The sequence below is a fragment of the Onychomys torridus genome, chromosome 18, assembly GCF_903995425.1.
Source record: "Onychomys torridus chromosome 18, mOncTor1.1, whole genome shotgun sequence".
In the NCBI taxonomy this organism is placed as follows: Eukaryota; Metazoa; Chordata; class Mammalia; order Rodentia; family Cricetidae; genus Onychomys; species Onychomys torridus.
In genome coordinates this window covers 31,729,557-31,749,441 of record NC_050460.1, presented here as the reverse complement: position 1 = coordinate 31,749,441, position 19,885 = coordinate 31,729,557, and the positions used below count along the sequence as shown (strand labels likewise).

Below are 19,885 nucleotides of genomic sequence, written 5' to 3'. Positions count from 1 at the left end.
GAAAATTATTTTTTTTAATCATCAGCACAGTCAGGGATGGTGATACAAAAAAACCATCAGGGGGTGGAGCAAACAAAAAAAGCATCAGATGTGAAGTCGCCTTCAAAATATAGTTATAAATTTACATGCTTGCTTCACAAACAGGACCATTGCAGAGGAGAGCACTTTGAGTTCCTTTTTAAAAGACTTTTTGAAATTCTATTTTCTTTTCAGCTTGTTCTAAGACATTCATTAGGCAAATGTGGGTTTTTAAATAGATTGACTAACTCAACCAAAAGCCCAGAGAAGCAAAAAGACTCTGGGGCTAGGATCTGGAGGAAGTGACCAGACTAGCAAACTGTGACATCCTTCCCCTTCCCAAAAGTCTTGTAGAGAGCAGACATACCCACCAAGAACTTTAAACTGGGAGACAGGCGATGGCTTCTTCCAGGAGACTAAGGCACACAGCGTTTGATTTGGACCTTTGAAAGGAGTATGTGCCTAGAAACATCTTATTCATTCTAAGACAGGGAAAGCCCAGTCAGACTTCTAAAGAGTCACCCCCGACCTTGGGCCTCCCCCAAACTGATGATTTTTGTAAAATTCCCCCAAACAAGCAAACAAACAACATAAAAAAGGGCTTTCTGTGGCCAAGGGGTACAAGGCAACCTCTTGGGTAGACACAAACAAACACAGCGGATCCCCATTCTCAAGGAAGCACTGCCAGGAACTGAATCAGACCCTGAACACTCTCTACGTCCAAGACACCCAGGGGCAGGGGTGCGACCCGGAGGAGTCACTGGCACGGATTGTCAGCCCTGGACTCCGGATGCGCACTCAAATCTGTGGAAGGCTCCGACATTGCAGCATAGACCTGGGTTTGCCCCGGCATCGGAGGCGCGGTCGGGCCCCGCCCACACGCCAATGCGGCTGCGCAGCGTGGCCTCCCCGCCCCCGTCTCCCACGTGACTGCCGTCACTGCCTCCGGGAAGCTTGAGCCGCCATCTTAACTCCTGGCCAGCCCTGGCCGGTCTCCCTCCTCCTCCCGGGCCGGGCAGCGGTGACAGGGTGCGGTTGGCCGCCCCGGCCCGTCCGGTCAGTGAAACCCATGGGATTCTGAGGGCAGGACGAGGAGTCGGAGCTCACGGACTCCGCGGCGAACACACACACCAGCGGAGCCGCCCAGGTGTTGGCACGGAGGGGGCGGGACCCTGCGCCCCGCCCCGCCCCGCCCCGCCCCTCAGAGGCCAGCGCCGGGGCCCGCGGCCCTTGCCCGTTTCCAGTATGGCCGCCCGCCGTGCCTGACCCGCGGCCTCTCCGTTCCGGCTCTTCGTAGGCGATGCCAATGCCGAGGCTGTGACTGACACTCTCGCTCCCACGCACGCACCGACCCAGACCCACGCCGGGAGCCTGAGCCCTGGGCCCACAACCGCTCTCTCATCCGGCATCTCGGCCACAGCCCGGACCACGGCTCCCGCGCCGCTGCCGTCGCCTCGCGGAGAAGGGTCGCGCCGGACCTCGAGCTCGGCGGCCCCCGGCCGGCCAGGATGGGGAAGCGGGCGGGAGGAGGAGCAGCCGCCACCGCCTCCGCGTCCTCCGGGGCCGGGCTGGAGCCCGCGGCCGGCCGTGGCGGGGGTCCTCGGAGCGCGGCCGCCGGCCTCCTGGGAGCGCTGCACCTGGTGATGACCCTCGTGGTGGCGGCGGCGCGGGCCGAGAAGGAAGGTGGGTGGCGGACGGCGGGCTGCGGGCGGGAGAGGGAGGCCCGCGGCGGGCGCCGGCGCGAAGTTGCTGGGTCGAGCCCCGTCCCGAGCCGGCGACTCGCTGTTCGGCAGCCAACTCGCCGCGTCGGCCGCGCGCCGTGGCTCTGTGGCTCCGTGATTCCTTCCCCTCCCCGTCCCCTTGTCTTCCCCTTGTCTCCTGTCAATGCCATTTCAAAACTTCCTGAGTTCTCGTACGCTCTTGCCACTTAGCCCGCTATGTGAGGAAGGCACCCCGCGTTTTAGGCTCCTGCTAGGTAAATCGCGGGACACTTTCCTTGTTTCCCCTTTGTCGGGTTTTAATTTGGGCATGCAGACGGAGCTCACTTTAAAATGCTGTGCTTAAAATAAATAGCGAGGCTGGTGGAAAGGTTTCAATGCACAGCTTCTAAAATTGAGATTTGTTGGGACATTCCTTTGAAGAGGCTCTTGTTTTTTAGTTTCCTTCTTCACTCTTCCATTGCGGCATTGAGGATTGTTTGCTCCATTATTAGCCCTACATAGAATCTCATTTGCCTGTAGTAAGCTACTGGAAGCCGGTCCATTTCTTGTTTAAGGTCCTCACGTAATTCTGTGTCTTTCTCTTTGATGTGTGAGCCCATAGAAACAAACGTCAAGTTCCCAGCTTGCAAACCTTTCACCTGTAATTCACAGTTAAAGGCTCACGCCTGTTTTAAAAACTTCCCTAATATTGTGAAACTGGTACTTTGACAGAGTCAGAAATTACTTTGTAACCTTGAAGACCAAAACTGATTTTTGTCTGGATTACCTGTTTCTGACCATGAGCTCGAGGAAATGTGAGCAGTCACAAAGCCTTCATGAATTAATTCACTCACAGTGAATATTGCTTTTTTTTTTTTTTTTGAAAGAGTAAAGAAACTAGTTAGATTATCTTTCATTACACACCAGAGGAACTCTACGCAGAAAGTAATTTCTTACCTTATAACTTTGAAGTTGTTTTCCTGTATGGCTATAAATTCACTTTTTTTTTTTTTTTTACTATTATTGACTGGCAGCTGCACAGTGAACCAAATTAGCTTTAAAGTGCAACTATGTGTCAGTTTACTATTTATTTTCTTTAAAAAAAATTGCATTTCCTCATTTAACTTTAAACAGCCTTAATCTGGTTAATATACAGTTAGTCAGAGAATAACAAGGATTGGTAGAGGCAATATTATTTTAAGCTTAAAAATGCTGTTTTCAGATGACCAGGCCTGAGATTGTCATAATTCATATTATTTATGATCCTCCTGTTAGTTTAGTGTTGTTATATGGGTGACCATGGTAGCCAACACTTGGACATGTGTGTTGAGCAAAACCCTTTATAGTTATAATTTAATGGGCTTTTCTTCTTGTGTTTCACCAAGACCTGGGGGACTGTTGTTGGGCCCTTCTGTTGATTGCCGTGGATCGTGCAGGCACACAGTAGACACCTAGCCTCTGAGGAGATGACTAGCCTCATGGACTTGGTAGCACAGGGAACTGAAGCCGTGTTTGAGTCTAAGTTTGTGTTATCCTTCTAAAGCTGCTGCTTTTTCCAGTTGCCATTTTATATGCTAATTTGGGGGTACTGTTAAGTAAATAACTGTTCACTTCATGAGGACATGAGCCTGAAATATCTTTGCTCATTCTCCATTTGCATAGTTTACAAGTGTCCATGCACTTCTGTAATATTCATAAATATGTGTGAGGGCTAAGCCTGCAGAATAGCCGCCAAGGTGTTAAGTATGAAAAGTGATGGAGCCACTGGGCCTGGCCCAATCAGACATCCTTTGTGACTGTGCTGTATTGTTATTTAAGGTATTAAGAGTAAGCCGGGCGGTGGTGGCACACACCTTTAATCCCAGCACTCGGGAGGCAGAGAGAGGCGGTCTCTGAAGTTGAGGCCAGCCTGGGCTACAGAGTGAGTTTTAGGACAGCCAGAGGTATGCAGAGAAACCTTGTCTCAAAACAAACAAGCAAACAAACAAAAAATAAATAAAACAAATAAAAGAGTGATTATATTAATATAGATCATAGGCCGTGTTCTCTCATAAATGGTCTGGTTTTAATCAAGTGTTCCCAAAAGTTCTCCCAATAAATGTTCTACTCACTAAACATACTTCTAGATCATTTTCCAGGCTTTTTCTTTTTCTTTCTCTGTTTCTCTCTTTCTCTCTTTCTCTCTCTCTCTCTCTTTCTTTCTTTCTTTCTTTCTTTTCTTCCTTTTTTCCTTTCTTTCTTTCTTCCTTTTTTCCTTCCTTCCTTCCTTCCTTCCTTCCTTCCTTCCCTCCTTCCCTCCTTCCCTCTTCCCTCCTTCCCTCCTTCCTTCCTTTCTTTCATAAGTAGGGGAAATGGAGTTGATTTTCCCCCAGGATTTCGACACAATGTCTTTGGCCTCTGATGTGGCACTAATGTAACATTTGCCCCAGAAGAGCAATTTTTGAGGTTTTGGTTTTGGTTGTTTTTGCTTTTGTTTTTTTTCCTAACAAGTTTGGGCAAACTTGTAAAGATAGCTTTCAGTTTATTTATTTACACCCCAAGTATCTTCTGTGTCAAGTAGTATAGTTTGAATTTTCCAAGAAGGGATTTACCAGCAATTTTAGCGGTGGTTCTCTGGGTATTTTGTATGTTTGTGTATTTTTCCTGCATTGCAGTAGAATTTCACTAGAAAACCAAGACAAAGTAAAAGTCACTGTCTCCTAAAGCAGAGCTGCAGGCAAAGTTGGATTGCCTAATGCAGTCAGTCCTTCATGTTTCAACTAGATGATCATTTTCTGCACAGAAAATGAGCCATTCCTTGTCTTAACATCCTTGTGTCTAAGGACTCCTATCTTCACACCCATCTTAACTGATCTGTGAAGTGTTGTTAGTGCTGGTCCAGAGGATAGGAGCCTTTGACAGCGTTTAGATGGTGCTTGAATGTTTGTGAAAACTTTGAGGTAGTTGCCAGACATAAAGTTACTATAATTACTACAGATAACCAGCTTATTCTGGTTAGGGTCAAGATTTTCTTGAGAGTGAGATTTAGATAGTGAAAACAGAAAATCTCTTACTGTCTGTCTCTCTGTAATAAATAAATTATTAAAATACAAATAGTGAAATATAATATATATATAGTATGCTTAGACTTTTGGTGGAATCTTGAGTTATAAATCGGCATGGCAAGCAAAGAAGCCTTTTTTAAGAAAGGTTTATTTTATGTGTATGAGTGTTTTGCCTGCATGTAAGTATGTTTGCAGCATGAATGCCTGGTACATGATAGAGGAAGGGGGTCAGATCCCCTGGAGCTGGAGTTACAGATGGTTGTGAGCTGTCTGGTTTGGGTGTTTATACCTGAGCTTGGGTCTTCTGCTGAGCCACCTCTCCACCCGACTCCCGCCAATCACTTTTTAGAAGATCTTATGTGTTCATTTCATTGTGAAGTGGGTTTGGGAAGGTGTGGTGCTTTTTAACTTGTTCTATATAAGTGGAATCATTCACATAGCTAGTCAATAAAGCTCAGGCTGTTTCATTTCAGTCAGAAGGCCACCTGTGTTCTCATTAATTGTAAGTTAAAGGCAAGATCAAGTGTGTTGTGTTAAGACTTTTAATTGTTTTCTGCCCATATATGATGGTTTCATGCATACATTTTTATTTTAAGCTATATTTGTATCATAAATACAGAAAAACCTGTATTTCCTATACTAAGCATAAGAACTAAGTGCTTAGGACTAATGGCCAGAAGACTAGAGATAAAAGCCTGTTAGTGATTTGTCTTAGGGTCATAAAATCGATTAGGAGAGATGTGTACTTTCTAACGTAAAGTTATATTTTTAAATGATTTTTGAGAGTGAGATGTTTCACTCTTTGGATAGAACGGCTACATTTTAATTTAGAGCCTGTTAATAACATAGTGCAGAATGAACACTTTATTGATGAGTTCATTTTGCTTTTTCCAAAAGCTGTTTGGTAGTCAGAAACATTGGGGTCCTGTAGTGGAAAGAAGTACCTCTTTTGTTTTGCTGATAATCAGAATCCTCCTCTTTCCAATATTTCCCCCTCTCTATACATTTCTACAGCAAGTCTTGGTAGGGACCACTGAAGAGATGAGCTTTGGAAGCAGATGTAAAATCCTCTAATTTGTTTTCTAGGGTCTTGATAAAACACGCTACTTCCTCTTGGGGGCACAATATCTTCGAAACACTGTCTCCATGTGGCTTGGTTTCTTTTTGGTTTGCCCAATCAAGGGGCCTTGAATTCTCTTTTCTGTCTGTTGAGAGCAGCTTGGGCCTTATGTGACGAATGGACTTTGTACTTCTTGGTTGTCATTGTGTCCTAGCCAGCTGTCACTACTCTGCATGTGCCAGTTGGACGTCTGCTTTCATGTCTGTGTCTGGCCAACAGCATACACTAAAGCCCTAGGCAGGATTAGTTTACGCCACCTCCAGTTCCCAGTTGTTATCAGTGCAGTGTTATTTCCCGGCCATATCGGACTCCCTTTTGACCCTTTACCAGGTTGTGCCAATGCCTGTGACCCCTTCCTTTGGCTAGCTCTTCCTACAACTTTTGTCCAGCTCAGGTCACCGTAGTATGCAGCCTCTTGCCTCCCAAATTTTGCCATTTCTGTGCAGTCCTGCTCCCTTTGAGCATGTGGTGTCTTTGTTCATTACTCATTTATTTCAAGTCTGTGGTGATACTTTGTGTGTGCTCTAACAAATAAAGCTTGCCTGAAGATCAGAGGGCAAAGCCAGTCACTAGGTTAGCCGTAGAGGTCAGGCAGTGGTGGCACACACCTTTAATCCCTGCACTTGGGATCTCACGCCTTTGCTCCCAGTACTTGGGAGGCACACATGCCTTTAATCGCAGCACTAGGGAAGTTGAGACAGGACGTGATATAGCGGAGAAAAGGAATATAAGGTGGGAGGAGTTGGTGAGGTGAGAGGTGGCTGTGGCTTGCTCCTTTGTCCCTATGCTCTTTCTGCATGTACCCCAATATCTGGCTCCGGGTCTTTATTAAGACCAATTAGGATTCGTGCCACAAAGTCAGTTGTGTACTGTCGCCTCTGTCTGTTACTTAAGTGATTCTGTGTCCTCCTTCACCCACACTGAGTTTGTGAGGCATCTGCAATATGAACATAGTTTTGAATGAAGATTTGCCTGGAATGATCTCACCCTCCACTTTTTTTTTTTAACCTGTGACCTGGATGAGTCAAGAGTAGGTAAAAACCAACTTCCATGTAGTCGTCCTTAGGAAATCTGTTACAGTAGGATATTGGGTGATACCATCTTTCTCTTCCCACATGTTGCTTCAGTATACAACTAAAATGATTTGTGTAGACTTATCAAAACCTTCACTCCTGGGCCTGGAGAGAGAGAGAGAGAGCTCAGTCTAAGAATGTGGACTCCTCTTTTTAGACTCACATTAGGTTTCCAGCACCCGCATAGGAGGCTCACATCTCCGTATGGGAGAGCTGATGGCCTCTTCTGGGCTCTTGAGGGTGCCTGCACTCACATGCACATTGTCCCACAGAGACGCACAGCAAGCACACACTTAAAAGTAAATAGATTGCCGGGCCAGGTGGTGGTGGCGCATGCCTGTAATCCCAGCACTCGGGAGGCAGAGGCAGGCGGATCTCTGTGAGTTAGAGGCCAGCCTGGTCTACAGAGCTAGTCCAGGACAGGTTCCAAAGCTACAGAGAAACCCTGTCTCAAAAAGCAAAAAAAAAAAAAAAAGTAAATAGATCATACACTGTCATGACCATGACTTGAAGACTTTGAAGATTTTTAGATCCACAAAATGGTGAGCCTGGCATAGTACTCAAGGTAACAGCTGATAAATGGTGAGGCCAGGATCCCAGGTAAGCAAGCCATTGGTTCCCTGAGCCAAACCTTGTTGTTTCTGGTGAGCATTCATGTGTGTAGGTGTTGGGTTAAGTACTGACTGGAGAAAGAGCAAACATGCCAGTGCAGGAGCAGTTGCTTGGTTTTATTATTTTATTTTATATTTTCCAAGCTTGGGTCGCTCCCTGACTATCCTGGAACTAGCTATGTAGATCAGGCTGGCCTTGAACTAGAGGAGATTCACTAGTTTCTGCCTCATGAGTGCTTGGATTAAAGGTATGTGTCACACCCAGCGAATTCCTTGGTTTTAAATAGTCATATTCTAAAAAATAAAATGAAAAAAAAGTCATATTCTAAGCTGGGCAGTGGTGGTGTATAGCTAGCTGTAAGTTTCTCCGGTCCCACCCAGACCTGTGGTCCCACAGCCACTTCTAAATAATCACTCAGAGGCTTAATATTAATATTATTGCTAGCTAGTTCTTAGAACTTAATTCAACCCATAACTATTAATCTGTGTAATGCCATGTGTTCTGTGGCTTTACCTGCGTCCCATTACATGTTGCTTCTTGGACAGCAGTTTAGCATCTCCCCTTACTCTCCTTTCTCTGTTCACTATCTCTCCTGGATTTTCCTGCCTGGCTCCATCCTGCCCTGCCATAGGCCAATGCAGCTTTATTTATCAACCAATCAGAGCAACACATATTCACAGCGTACAGAAAGGCGTCCCACAGCAGTGGTGCACACCTTTAACCCCAGCACTAGGGAGACAGAGGTAGGCAGATCTCTGTGAGTTCAAGGCCAGCCTGGTCTACAGAGCTAGTTCCAGGATAGCCAGGGCTACACAGAGAAACCCTGTCCTGAAAAAAAGTCATATTCTGTATATTCTGTTAACTGTGTAAATATTAAAATACTCATAGCCCATTCTGGATCATCAGAATTCTTATAAGGAAACTTTCTTATTAGTAGATAGTCAAGGGCATTGAATATTTGCTGTTGGTAGCTACTGACTGTTGTATTTGATGAGTTAGGTGCCTAGTTTTGTTGCTTAGGTTAATCAATATTACATTCTGTAAGTATTCCTTAGCTCTTATTGGTGTGACAGGTTGGTCTAGACCTGGGCAATATTCTCAGAAGTTGGTACTAAAGAGAACCCAAAGGCAGGCTGGAAGTAGAATTTGCTTTGTTGTTCATTGTTTTAGTTTGAGACAGAATATTAACTGTGTTTCCCAGGCTGGCCTCCAACTCCTTATTCTCCTGCTTCAGCCTCTTGAGTGCTGGGATTGCAGGCAGGTGCCACCATGACCAGGAAGATTTTGCTTTTGAAGTCTCTTTGAGACTTCAGTTTGAACCCAAGGGTTTCATAAGAAACACGCCTCTAGTGTTTTGATTTTTCCAAAGGCATTTGAGAAGCTTTGATTTGCTTCATTTTGCTGCATACAGTACATAGGACAAAGGTCTGAACAATGTCTAAGGTCTAAGAGGACCTTTGATTTGTCTGTCATGGTAAGAGTGTAAAACCTGCATTGTCTTTTTATTTATTTTCTTTTATGTTTTATTTTTATTTTTATTTTTATTTTTTTGTTGTTGTTGTTGTTTTTTGAGACAGGGTTTCTCTGTGTAGTTTTGGAGCCTGTCCTGGATCTCATTCTGTAGACCAGGCTGGCCTCAAACTCACAAAGATCCTTCTGGTTCTGCTTCCCGAGTGCTGGGATTAAAGGCGTGTGCCACCACTGCCCAGCTGCATTGTCTTTTTAAAACTGTGTTAAAACCCACACGATTTACCGTATTAATCATTTTAGGTGTACAATTCAGTTACATAAAGTATATTCACACCCTGCAGTAGGTTTCCAGAACGCTTTCATCATGCAGAATTGGCCTATAAACAATCCCCATTTCTCCCCACTACTCCCCGCTCCCCAGCCATGGTGTCTGAATTTGATGATAGATGCTTAATATATAAGTGGACTCCCCCAGCATTGTCTTTCTTGACCTGTTTTATTTTACTTGGCATAAGTCTGTAAAGTTTATGTTGCAGCATTTGTTGGCATTTCCATTTTCTCCCTGTGTGGGCCAGGCTGGCCTCAAGCTCAAGGGCTTCCTTTCTGAGGCTCTACAATGTTAGGCCCATAGGCAGGCACTGTCACAGTTTCCCCTTTCTTTCAATACTAGGGATTGAGCCCAGGGCCATGTGTATGCTGGTTAAGTAATCTGTCACTGAGCTATATCCCTGGCTCTTTTTAACTTTTATTTTGACTATGGCAGGATCTCCTTAATTGCCTTTGTTGATCTTGAGTTTTCTAGGTAGCTTAGGTAAGCCTTGAACTTGGAACCTTACTATCTCTGCATCCCAAATAGAGTAGCTAAGATTCTAGGCATGTGCCATCATGTATGGCTTTTTTTTTTTTTTTCTTTTTTAAACTTTTAGAGACAGGATCTTTATAGCCCAGACAAGACTTGAACTCAACAATCTTGCCTCGACCTCCTGAGTGCAGGGATTATTTTTGTGTTCGGCCATGCTCAGCCTGCTCTCTTATTTTAGTTAATCAGTTTTTAGTGCACAGAATAATGGGTTTCATTATGACATTTTCACACACAGATGTCATGGTACTTTGTTAATGTTTGCTCCTCCACAACCCTCCCTGTTCCTCCTCCCCACACTAAGAGTTTCCCTTCTACTTTTGTGTCACATACGTGTTTTTCAATTCAGATTCCGCATGTGAAAGAAAATAAAAAATATTTTGCCTTTCTTACCCTCACTATTACCCTCACCAGCCTGTTTCTTAAACCGTGTCTATCTGTTTGCAGGTATGAGTATGTGTGGGTATGGGTGCATAGGTATATGTGCACATAGAAGTTAGGTGACAACTTCACCATGGGTCTCACTATGTAGCTCTGGCTGTCCTAGAACTCAGTCTGTAGACCAGGCTGGCTTCAAACTCACAGAGGTCTACCTGCTTCTGCCTCCTGAGTGCTGGGATCAAAGATGTCCACCACTATGCCCAGCTCCCCATATTGTTTTTTGAGATGGGGTTTCTCACTGGGACCTGGGACTTGCTGATTAGATGAGGCCTGTCTTTTGAACTGGTATTGCAAGTATGCACTGCCATGCCCAGCTTTTTACTTGGGTGTTAGCAGTCACATTTAGTTCCTTATGTTTGCGCTTTCCAGACACTGAGCTATCTTTCTAGCCCATAGTTTCTAACTTTTAAAGGCAGAATAACACTCCATTATATATACATGCCCTCTTTTTCATCTACCCATTCATCCATGAACATTTGGGTTCCTTCTGCCTCTTGACCATGAGGATAGGTGTGCAAATACCTCTTCAAGAACTTTCTTTCAATTCTTTGAGCATATACCCAAAATTGCATCATGTGGTAGTTTTATTTTTAATTTTTTTCAGCGGAGGTCACATTTTTTTTTGTAGTAGCCACACTATTTTACTACCACACCAGTAGTACACAAAGGTTCTGATTTCAACACAGCCATGCTAACACATTCACTTATTCATTCATTTTTGGATAGTGGCCATCCTAGAGAGTGTGAGCTAATAGGCCATTATGGTTTTGGTTTTCATTTCTCTGAAGATTGGAGATGTTAGGCATCTTTTTATATGTTTGTTGGCTATTTATACTTATTTCTGGAGAAATGTCTAGTTAAATCATTTGCCTGGGCTTTGACCAGTTGTTTTTGTTGTTGTTGTTGTTGTTGTTGAGTTACAGTTTTCTACATATTATGAGTATTTAACTTTCTATCTGAGAAATGACTTGCAAATATGATCTCTCATTCCATATGTTACCTTTTCATTCTGTTATGATCAGAAAGTTTTTGAGTTGGACATGGTGGTGCACACCATGTAGGCAGGAAGACCTACAAGTCAAGACCAGCCTGGTCTACATAGTGAGTTCTGGGCCAACCAGGGCTACATAGTGAGACATTATCTAGCTGTCTCAAAAAAAAAAAAAAAAAAAAAAAAATGGAGAGAGACTGTGGAGTGAGAAAGAGAAGATAGTGAGGTGGGTTGGGGCTGGGGACCAGAGAGACAAGAGTGCCTGCATGAGTTTCTGTGCATCATGTGCATAGATTCCTGAGACCAGAGGGTGTCCATTCCCTGGTGCCGGAATTATAGTTGGGAGCTCCTGATATGGGAACTAGGAACTAAACCTGGTTCTTTGCAAAGCAGTAAGCACTCTTAACTGCTGAGTCATTTCTACAGCCCTGTCAGGTATATTCTTAAAAACTAATCTTCCTATATAGTTATGATATTATGTTTGTGTCAAAGAATGCACTAGCTAAAAACTCTCTGCAGTGAAGTTTGGGAAGTTATGTAAGGTAACTCCTGATTCGTTACTGTGAGCAGTTTGTATGAAGACACAGTAAGAGTCTGACCTGAGTTTTCACCGTTTTGAGGAACCATTAAATAGGAAGCAGAGGTTTTTAGAGGGTGGTAGTTATGGTACATCGGTGCCTTGTAAACCTTACTTGCATTTATAGAGAACTTAGAGATGCAGTTTGTCATTCCAGAAGTGATTTGGTGCAGTGGGCTGCTTTCAGACAGCACTCAGATAAAGCTGGGCCACTTTTTAAATCGCTGCTATGAATTAGAGATCCATGTTCCTCTGAAGTGCTGCTTTCTGGTTAGTAAGTGGGATTGGAGTAGTGGTCAGCACCCTGGCAGGCCAGGGCAGTAGTGGTTATGTCCTGGATGGAGGGAGTTATTTCTGTGATGGAGTAGTAGTCATGGTTATGTTCTAGATGTGTGAGTGGAGTAGTGGTCAGCACCCCTGGCAGGCCAGGGCAGTAGTGGTTATGTCCTGAATGGAGGGAGTTATTTCTGTGATGGAGTAGTAGTCATGGTTATGTTCTGGATGGAGGGAGTTACTTTGTGTGAGTGGAGTTGTGGTCAGCACTCCCAGCAGGCACTGGTGCTTATGTTCTGGATGTAGGGAGTTGCTTTGTGTTTAGTAGCTCCTGTTACTGCTCGGGGGCCTTGCCTGGGCTCTTGGCTGGGTCTATGCGTAGGTTATTGAGAAAATCTTGCCAGAGGAGATATAAGAAGGAAGATACAGCCTGGGAATTCAATCCAGTTTTATAGGAATCCTAGAGATTTTTATAAATGGAAACACTTCTGAATAATGTCACTTTCTTCAGACTATATCTGGGTGAATTTATAGTTATAGAATACTCTATAACTATTTTAGAATACTCTGAATAGCTATAGTTATAGAAATACTGCAGCATATAGTTATGGAGTCTCATGGGCTTCTGGAGGTTAGGTCATGTTATATTAGCCCTGGTGATTGAAAGGGGTTCAACACAGCCAGACATGGTGGTGCATGTCTATACTCCAAGCACTGAGGAGGCTGAGCTTAGGAGGTCCACACATTGGAAGCCAGCCTGAGTTGATATAACAGGACAGTCGCCTACTGTGTGTGTGCATGTGTTGAGTTCTTCACTGGTAGATATAAATTTGTGTTACTCTAGCAAATACTTGAGATAACCAGATTATAGAGAGGAAAGGTGTGTTTTGGCTCACACTGTGGAGATTTTGGTCCAGTGACAGAACATGGTGGGGGCTGTGGCAGAGCAAAGCTGTTGAACACATGTGCAGGATATAGCAAGAACATAGGTCCTATCTCCTACTTAGTTTTCTCCACCACCAGCAGCACCACTTTGGAGAAGCTGCCTGGGAGTCCTGGGCACATCTGTATCCACGCTAGCTGTGGGAGAAGCCACAAAACAATGACACTTGAAGGTGAACTAGAATGAAGAGAAAGTCCTTCTGAGGTGACAACTTTTGTGGTTTTTCGAGACAGGGTTTCTCTGTAGCTTTGGAGGCTGTCCTGGAACTCGCTTTGTAGCCCAGGCTGGCCTCAAACTCACAGAGATCCACCTGCCTCTGCCTCCCGAGTGCTGAGATTACAGGCGTGCGCCACCACCGCCCGGCTGAGGTGATAACTTTTTACCCATTTGATTTTCTCTATTTTAGGGCTGTATGTCAGTTGGACTTGGCAGTAATTGAAGACACTGCTTGTTACCTGAAACTCCTGCTTGGTCACCGCCCAGCTTTACTGAGTCCTTTCTTCCTGTCAGTCAGGGTGCCGTGTACATTGCAGGCATCTTCACATTTAATCCTCACATGGATGACAGTCTTCCCTCTCTGTTCCATATTTGTTTAGCCTTGGTTGTAGTCTACCTGTGGCCTAAGTACTGCTGCAGGGACTTGAGACTCAAGATTCTAGCCTTCCATAGGAGAGGCCGTGTGATATGTATGAGTGCTTTCCAGTCATGCAACTTACAGGCTGACTTTGGGGTATTTTTTTTAACTAAACAAAAATTCATATTGATTGTTAAGACTAAAAACAAATCATCAAATAAAGTTTATTAAGTGGTAAAAAATTTGTTTCCTTTTTAACCCCAACCCCACTGTTCCTTCTTTCCTTTACTTCCTTTCCTTTCCTTTCCTTTCTTTCTTTTCTTTTTTGAGACAGGGTTTCTCTGTTTAACCACCCTGACTGTCCTAGAACTTACTCAGTTGATCAGGCTGGCCTCAAACTCACAGAGATCCTCCTGTCTCTGACCCCCAAGTGCTGGGATTAAAGGCGTGCGCCACCACTGGCTGGCTCTTGTATCATTTTTATGCACGTGAGTGTTTTACTTGAATGTGTGACTGTACCACTTGTGTGCCAGTGCTTTTAACCTGAGCCATCTCTCCAGCCCCTCTGCTTCCCACTTCTAAAGGCCGGATTGCCTATGAAGAAAGCTATTATTTCCAAAATACTGTGTGAACGCAGCCACTTCCACATATGGGCTGTTACCTTGTTTTTAATCGTTGGGTCGCATTGTGAAACAGTTACTGTGGTAATGCTGGACACTTGATACATTTGCTGCCTATTTCTAGTTCTCTTTGATTGGGTCTTATTTTCTCCATTGATATTTGAAGTTTCCTTTTTAACTTAAATGAATGCCTAATTAAGGACAGTGTTTATCCGTATTGGGATTTTTATTTTTCTATTATTTTTAATTTATCTGTCAAATCTGTAACTTGTTTTTCTAGCCCTTTGTTCAAAAGCCCTTTGTGTGACAATTGTGTGTTCACCAATATTTCATCTTCATGCTTCTGTTTTGGGGTGTAGATCATAAAACATATATATGTATACATATATTAAGTTGTGCTATATGAAACGGGTATTTTTTAATAGGTATACGTGATTAAATAGCATTGTAGTTTTTCAGCCTAAGATTGTTAGGTATTTTTGTATGAGTTACTGCATTGACTAGAGTTTGAGAACAGTGTTAGATATAAGCAATAAAAAGGCATCTTGTCTTATCCTGGTCATTAGGGTAGAGACACCTTAGATATTTTACTTTGAGATATGATTGAAGTGTTTGATTGAAGTTAGATGTTTTTGTTGGTAGGAAAGGGAAGCATTATCAGTAGGGATTACATCTTATCTGTGAAATTGTTTGGCTATTTTGATAGTAGTTTTGGCTGTCTGAAGGACAGTAGCAGTCTCCCGACTCAGTTCCACTTAAGACTATTTCCTCTAGAAAACCTGTTTTTTTCTTTTCGGTTTGGGTGTTTTGTTTTGAGACAGTCATGAAGTACCTGTGCCTCAGGTGTGTGTCCCAGAGTGGGCTTGAACATTCGTCAGTTCTGCCCTGCTGGCTGGGCTGCTCAGCAAGCAGCACATCTCACACGTTCACGATGCTCTCCTCTGGTTGATGTGCATCTCTATGTACTGTGGCTTTTTGAAAACTGCAACTTTAGAAAAAGGGTTTTGAAATAGTCCAAACACTGCAAGAGCTGTCTTTAGTAATAGCAGCAAAATTCTTGAAGAACAAACTTCTAAGAACTCTGTAGACTCCCAGGAAAAGCATTCTTGAATGTAGTAGACTTGCAGAGAAAGACACTGTGCTTCATAGGAAACACAAGTTAAAAATGATCAGTTCTCTCTTACTTGATAAAAACAAAAATGTAAAGAGAACTTTTCATGGCAATAGGAAGTTGATGATGTTTACTTAGAAAAACAAGTGGAAATGCTGGGGGATTCTGAAGAAAGAAGCTGCAAAGGAGTGGTGGGCACAAGCAGTTGCTAAGACGAGCTGCTAAGCTTTCGTAGTGAGGAAGTGCTAAGGTACAGAAGATGAGTGGAGGGCAGTAGTGTAGCGTACTGGACCAAGTCTTTGTGGTTCATGCTAAGACTGCAGGGAATTGGGCTGAGGGTGTCACGTGATCAGCTCTAACTAAAGCCTTTGAGCCTGCATTGGTTTCCAGTTGAAGCTTCACTAAGTTACTGTCACAGCTGTAGTGGCTTAAAACAACACAATTTCATTCTCCTAGGTTCTATAGTGACTCAAAACAACACACATTCACTCTCTTGTGGTTCTGAAGGGCAAAAGTCCTAAGACAAGGTGTTAGGCTGTCGACTTCTAGTGCTCAGGCTGTGCCTCTGTCTTCTGGCTTGTAGAGGCTTCCTGCTTTCCTTGGCTCATGGACCCCTCTTCACATCACTCCCTCTTCATTCTGCTTCTTGCCCCTCTTGTTTTCCTTTTAGTTATCTGTGTGATCGTTCCCCTTTTCAGATTGAGGAAGTTCTTCTTTGTGTTTGACTTGATGGGAGTTTTTAACTTTTGTGTTTTGAGACTTTTCTTTCTTGTGAGGGGGAGTTAATATGAATTATCAGTCTTGCAATTCTTGCTTGGTCATCATATATTATCCTTTATGTGTATTGTTGGGATTGTTTGACCACTGTTTAGGAGTTTTGTGTCTTTGGTCAGGAGGGTTACTGCTGTTCTCTCTTCCTCTAATGGTTTGGCTTTCGCCACTGGAGTCAGACTGGCCTCAGTGGTCCATATTGACAGCTGTCTTTCCTTTGGAACAGGTAGTACAGAACTGGTACCATTGCGGTTATTTGCGCCTGGAGTTTTCTCTTGCAAAGGTTTTAAAGTACAATGTAAATTTCTAGGGTATAGGGCCCCCTTACCCCTCAACCCCTGCTTGGATGAGCTTTGGTAACTGTACCTTTAGAAGAATTCAGCTATTTCATTTAAGTTGTTAAATTTATTAACAAAATTATTCCTTATGTTTCCTTACTGTCCTTTGAGTATTTAAAGTATCTGTGGTGGCCAGGCCTCTCTCACGCTTGGTATTTATAACTTATCTTGATGAGTTTTGTTGTTGCCCAAGCTGCCGTGAAGACCCCCTGCCTCAACCTCCCACACACTAGGTTTATTTCTGCTTGCATTTTTATTACTGGTTTTACTTCTTTAGGAAATAATTTGCTGTTTGTGTTTTAGGGGTTTTGTTTGTTTTGTTTTTTAAAGGTGAAAAATGATTTGAGGCCTTTATGTATTTATTGAAGATTTTCTTGGATCTGTAGGCTAGCAGTTTTCATTAAGTTTAACACAAACTTCCTGTCTTGCCCTTCTCTGCTCCAGTTTAGAAACTCTGAATAACCATATAGTAGACATTGTGGAGTTGACCCTAGCTAATCTTGAGGGGTTTGTGTGCTCATCTTAGACCGGTTGTTCAGGCCCTCCTTCTACTGCTGCTCTTTCTTTGGTTGTGTCTAATCTACTGGGACATGTGATATATTTTCATCCATAGAAACACAGTTTTCTTTGTCTGTATTTTATTTCTCTTTTCTCTACTTCTTTTTGTGTTGCTGGGGCTCAAACCCAGGACCTTAGGCGTGCTAGGCAAGCACTGTGCCATTAAGCTACAGTCCCCACCTCAGTTTTCTACTTAAAAAATTAGGGTTTTGGTACTAAAGAGTGAGTTCAGGGTCTTTCATGTGCTTCCATTTTGAGATGGTGTTTCAGTGAGTTCCCAGGCTGATCTTGAACCCACTCTTGAACTTAGGCAGGACTTGAACTTGCCATTTTCCTGCCTCAGCTTCTGGAGAAGCAGGTGCTGCAGGCCTGTGCCATCAGGCCAGAAGTCCCACTCTTCTTGTTGAGTACATAGAGCACATGTATACTTGTCATGTGTTGCACACTTGGGCCAGTCTTAGGTGAGCTTCGGTTGACTGCTCTTCTTGTGTTTTCTTGTGTGCTGAGTAGCCTCGGTGGATGTTGAGAGTGGGGGATTCTACATTGGTAGGTGCTGGTATCTGTCTATATTCTTGTAATTATTCTTAAGCTGTGTTGGAAGATGCAGTTCAGTGACTTGGAAACGTTTACATTCTACTGAAGTCTTGCTCTTTCGTGTTCATCTGTGTTTGCTTGTTTTTTTTTTTGGTGATGCTGGGGATCAAAATCATGGCCTTGGATAAGCAGGCTGCTTTGCCAGTCTCTTGAGGTCTGGAGCAGGGCTTAGGCTTGGCTTGTTCTCCTGAGTTCACCTTCCAGTATTCTGTGAGCTATGGGTTGTTTGTTTTCTTTTTGTTTTTTGTTTTTCCAGTTTTTTTTCATGGGTTGGAATAGGTAGTGCTCCTGATGCATGTGAATGCCAAAGACCCATGTCACTAATCCTTTTAATTAATTCCTTCCCCAACCCTAGTTACCTTAAGTAGTGTAGTCAGCAGTTTTATTTTTTGTTTCCTTTTTTGCTTTTTTCGCATTTATTTTTAATATTTGTATGTGTGTGTGTGTGTGTGTGTGTGTGTGTGTGTGTGTGTGTACATACATACATATGAATGCCCTCAGAAACCAGAGATGTCAGTCCCTCTGTAGCTGGCATACAGGTGGTTGTGAGCTACCATGTAGACAGATGCTGGTCTTCTGGAAGAGCAGCCAGTGTTCTTTTGTTGTTGTTTGTTTGCTTTTCGAGACAGGGCTTCTCTGTGTTGTTTTGGTGCCTGTCCTGGATCTCGCTCTGTAGACCAGCCTGGTCTCGAACTCAGAGATCTGCCTGCCTCCGCCTCCGCCCAGCCTCAGCCAGTGCTCTTAACCACTGAGCAGTCTCTTTCTCCTAACCCCTCATTCTCGAGGTTGTCTACAACAGTTCCCTTTTCTGGTATTCTTTCTCAGGATCCTCACTGCCTGGGTTTCCTTGCAGTTTCAGCTTTGTCTCAGCAACTGGAGAATCCCTGGGGTCTCTACCTGTCCCCTCCCACACTGAGGCCTAGGAGCTCTCGGAAGGCAGTAAGCTGGGCTGTCATAGGACTTGCCTTCTTAGTTTCCCACCATGAAGGTTTTATCCTTTGTGGATTGGTGTGTAGGGTTTGAAAATCAAATCATTATTTAACATGTTTGTCTATTTAGGATTCTTGTTGTTGCTGCATCAGATTGAGAAGACTTCCTCCTATAGACTCCCAAGTGCTGGGAGTTAGATAAAGATAGGTTCATGCTTCTTTTTTTCTTTTTCTAATAACATATAAATCTTTTGATAATTGCAAGGCAGTGGTTGCTCATACCTTTAATCTCAGTACTTGGGAGCAGAGGCAGGCCAATCTCTGTGAGTTTGAGGCCAGCCTGGTCTACAGAGACAGCCAGGACAACCAGAGCTACGCAGAGAAACTCTGTCTCAAAACAAACAAACAAACAAAAAACAACAACAACAAAAACCTCTTAATAATTTACATTGGATAGGATGGTGTGTGGTTACTGTACCAAGAAGCCACAAACTTGAAGGCTTTACAGCAATACAGATTTACTGCCTTGCAGTTCTGGAAAACCAGAATCGGAAATGCATGCCTTTGTGTTGGATGGTGTATGGTTACTGTAGGAAGTAGCCACAAACTTGGTGGTTTTAATCAGATTTACTGCCTTGCCAGTTCTGGAAAGCCAGAATGGGAAATGCTTGCCACTGGCCTATAATGAAATGTTGATAGGGTCCATTTCTTTCTGTATTTGCAAGGGGAGATGGTTAAACTTGACTTTCCCAGCTGCTGGAGGCCACTGTGTTTCCTGGCCTGAGGCCTCCTGTTGTATCTGTAAAGCCAACAATGCAGCGTTGAGCCAGCTCCTCCTCATGCTTCTGCCTGTCTTGTTCTCCTGCTCTTGCTTCCAGTTTTCAGGACATTGGGCCCACCCAGACAGTTGAGGAGAATCTCGCTGTCTTCAGAGTCTCTGAGTAGACCGTTGACTTCCCCTGCACCCTTGGTTACCTCTCACATTCACAAGGTATTGAGGTGATAGAGTGGAGTGCTGGGGAAAGCTCTGGATCTTAGCCTGTTCTCCACAGAGAGACAGTCTCTAGAATCACTGTCCTATGCCTCAGGCATTTTTCTTTTTATAATAAAGAAGTATGATTTTATGTAAGATTTTATTCTTAACTTGAGTGTATAACTATATAGAAACAGCAAGACTCTAAACCTGCTTTTTAGCATGTTGATCATGTATAGCTTGTCCTTCGTAGATAGAAGTTAATGTTGTTTTTTATTTTATTTTTCTTCCTGGAT

At 43.6% G+C, this 19,885-nt stretch overlaps 1 protein-coding gene across 1 annotated transcript in view; it reads left to right on the top strand.

Moving 5' to 3' along the window:
- The first annotated feature begins 979 nt into the window (after nucleotides 1–979).
- Tmem131 (transmembrane protein 131) overlaps nucleotides 980–19,885 on the top strand; it is a 166,096-nt gene continuing 147,190 nt past the window's right edge. Inside the window, 1 exon segment of the mRNA XM_036167547.1 lies at nucleotides 980–1,701. Coding sequence (XP_036023440.1) covers nucleotides 1,527–1,701 — 175 coding nt within the window. The 5' untranslated portion in view covers nucleotides 980–1,526.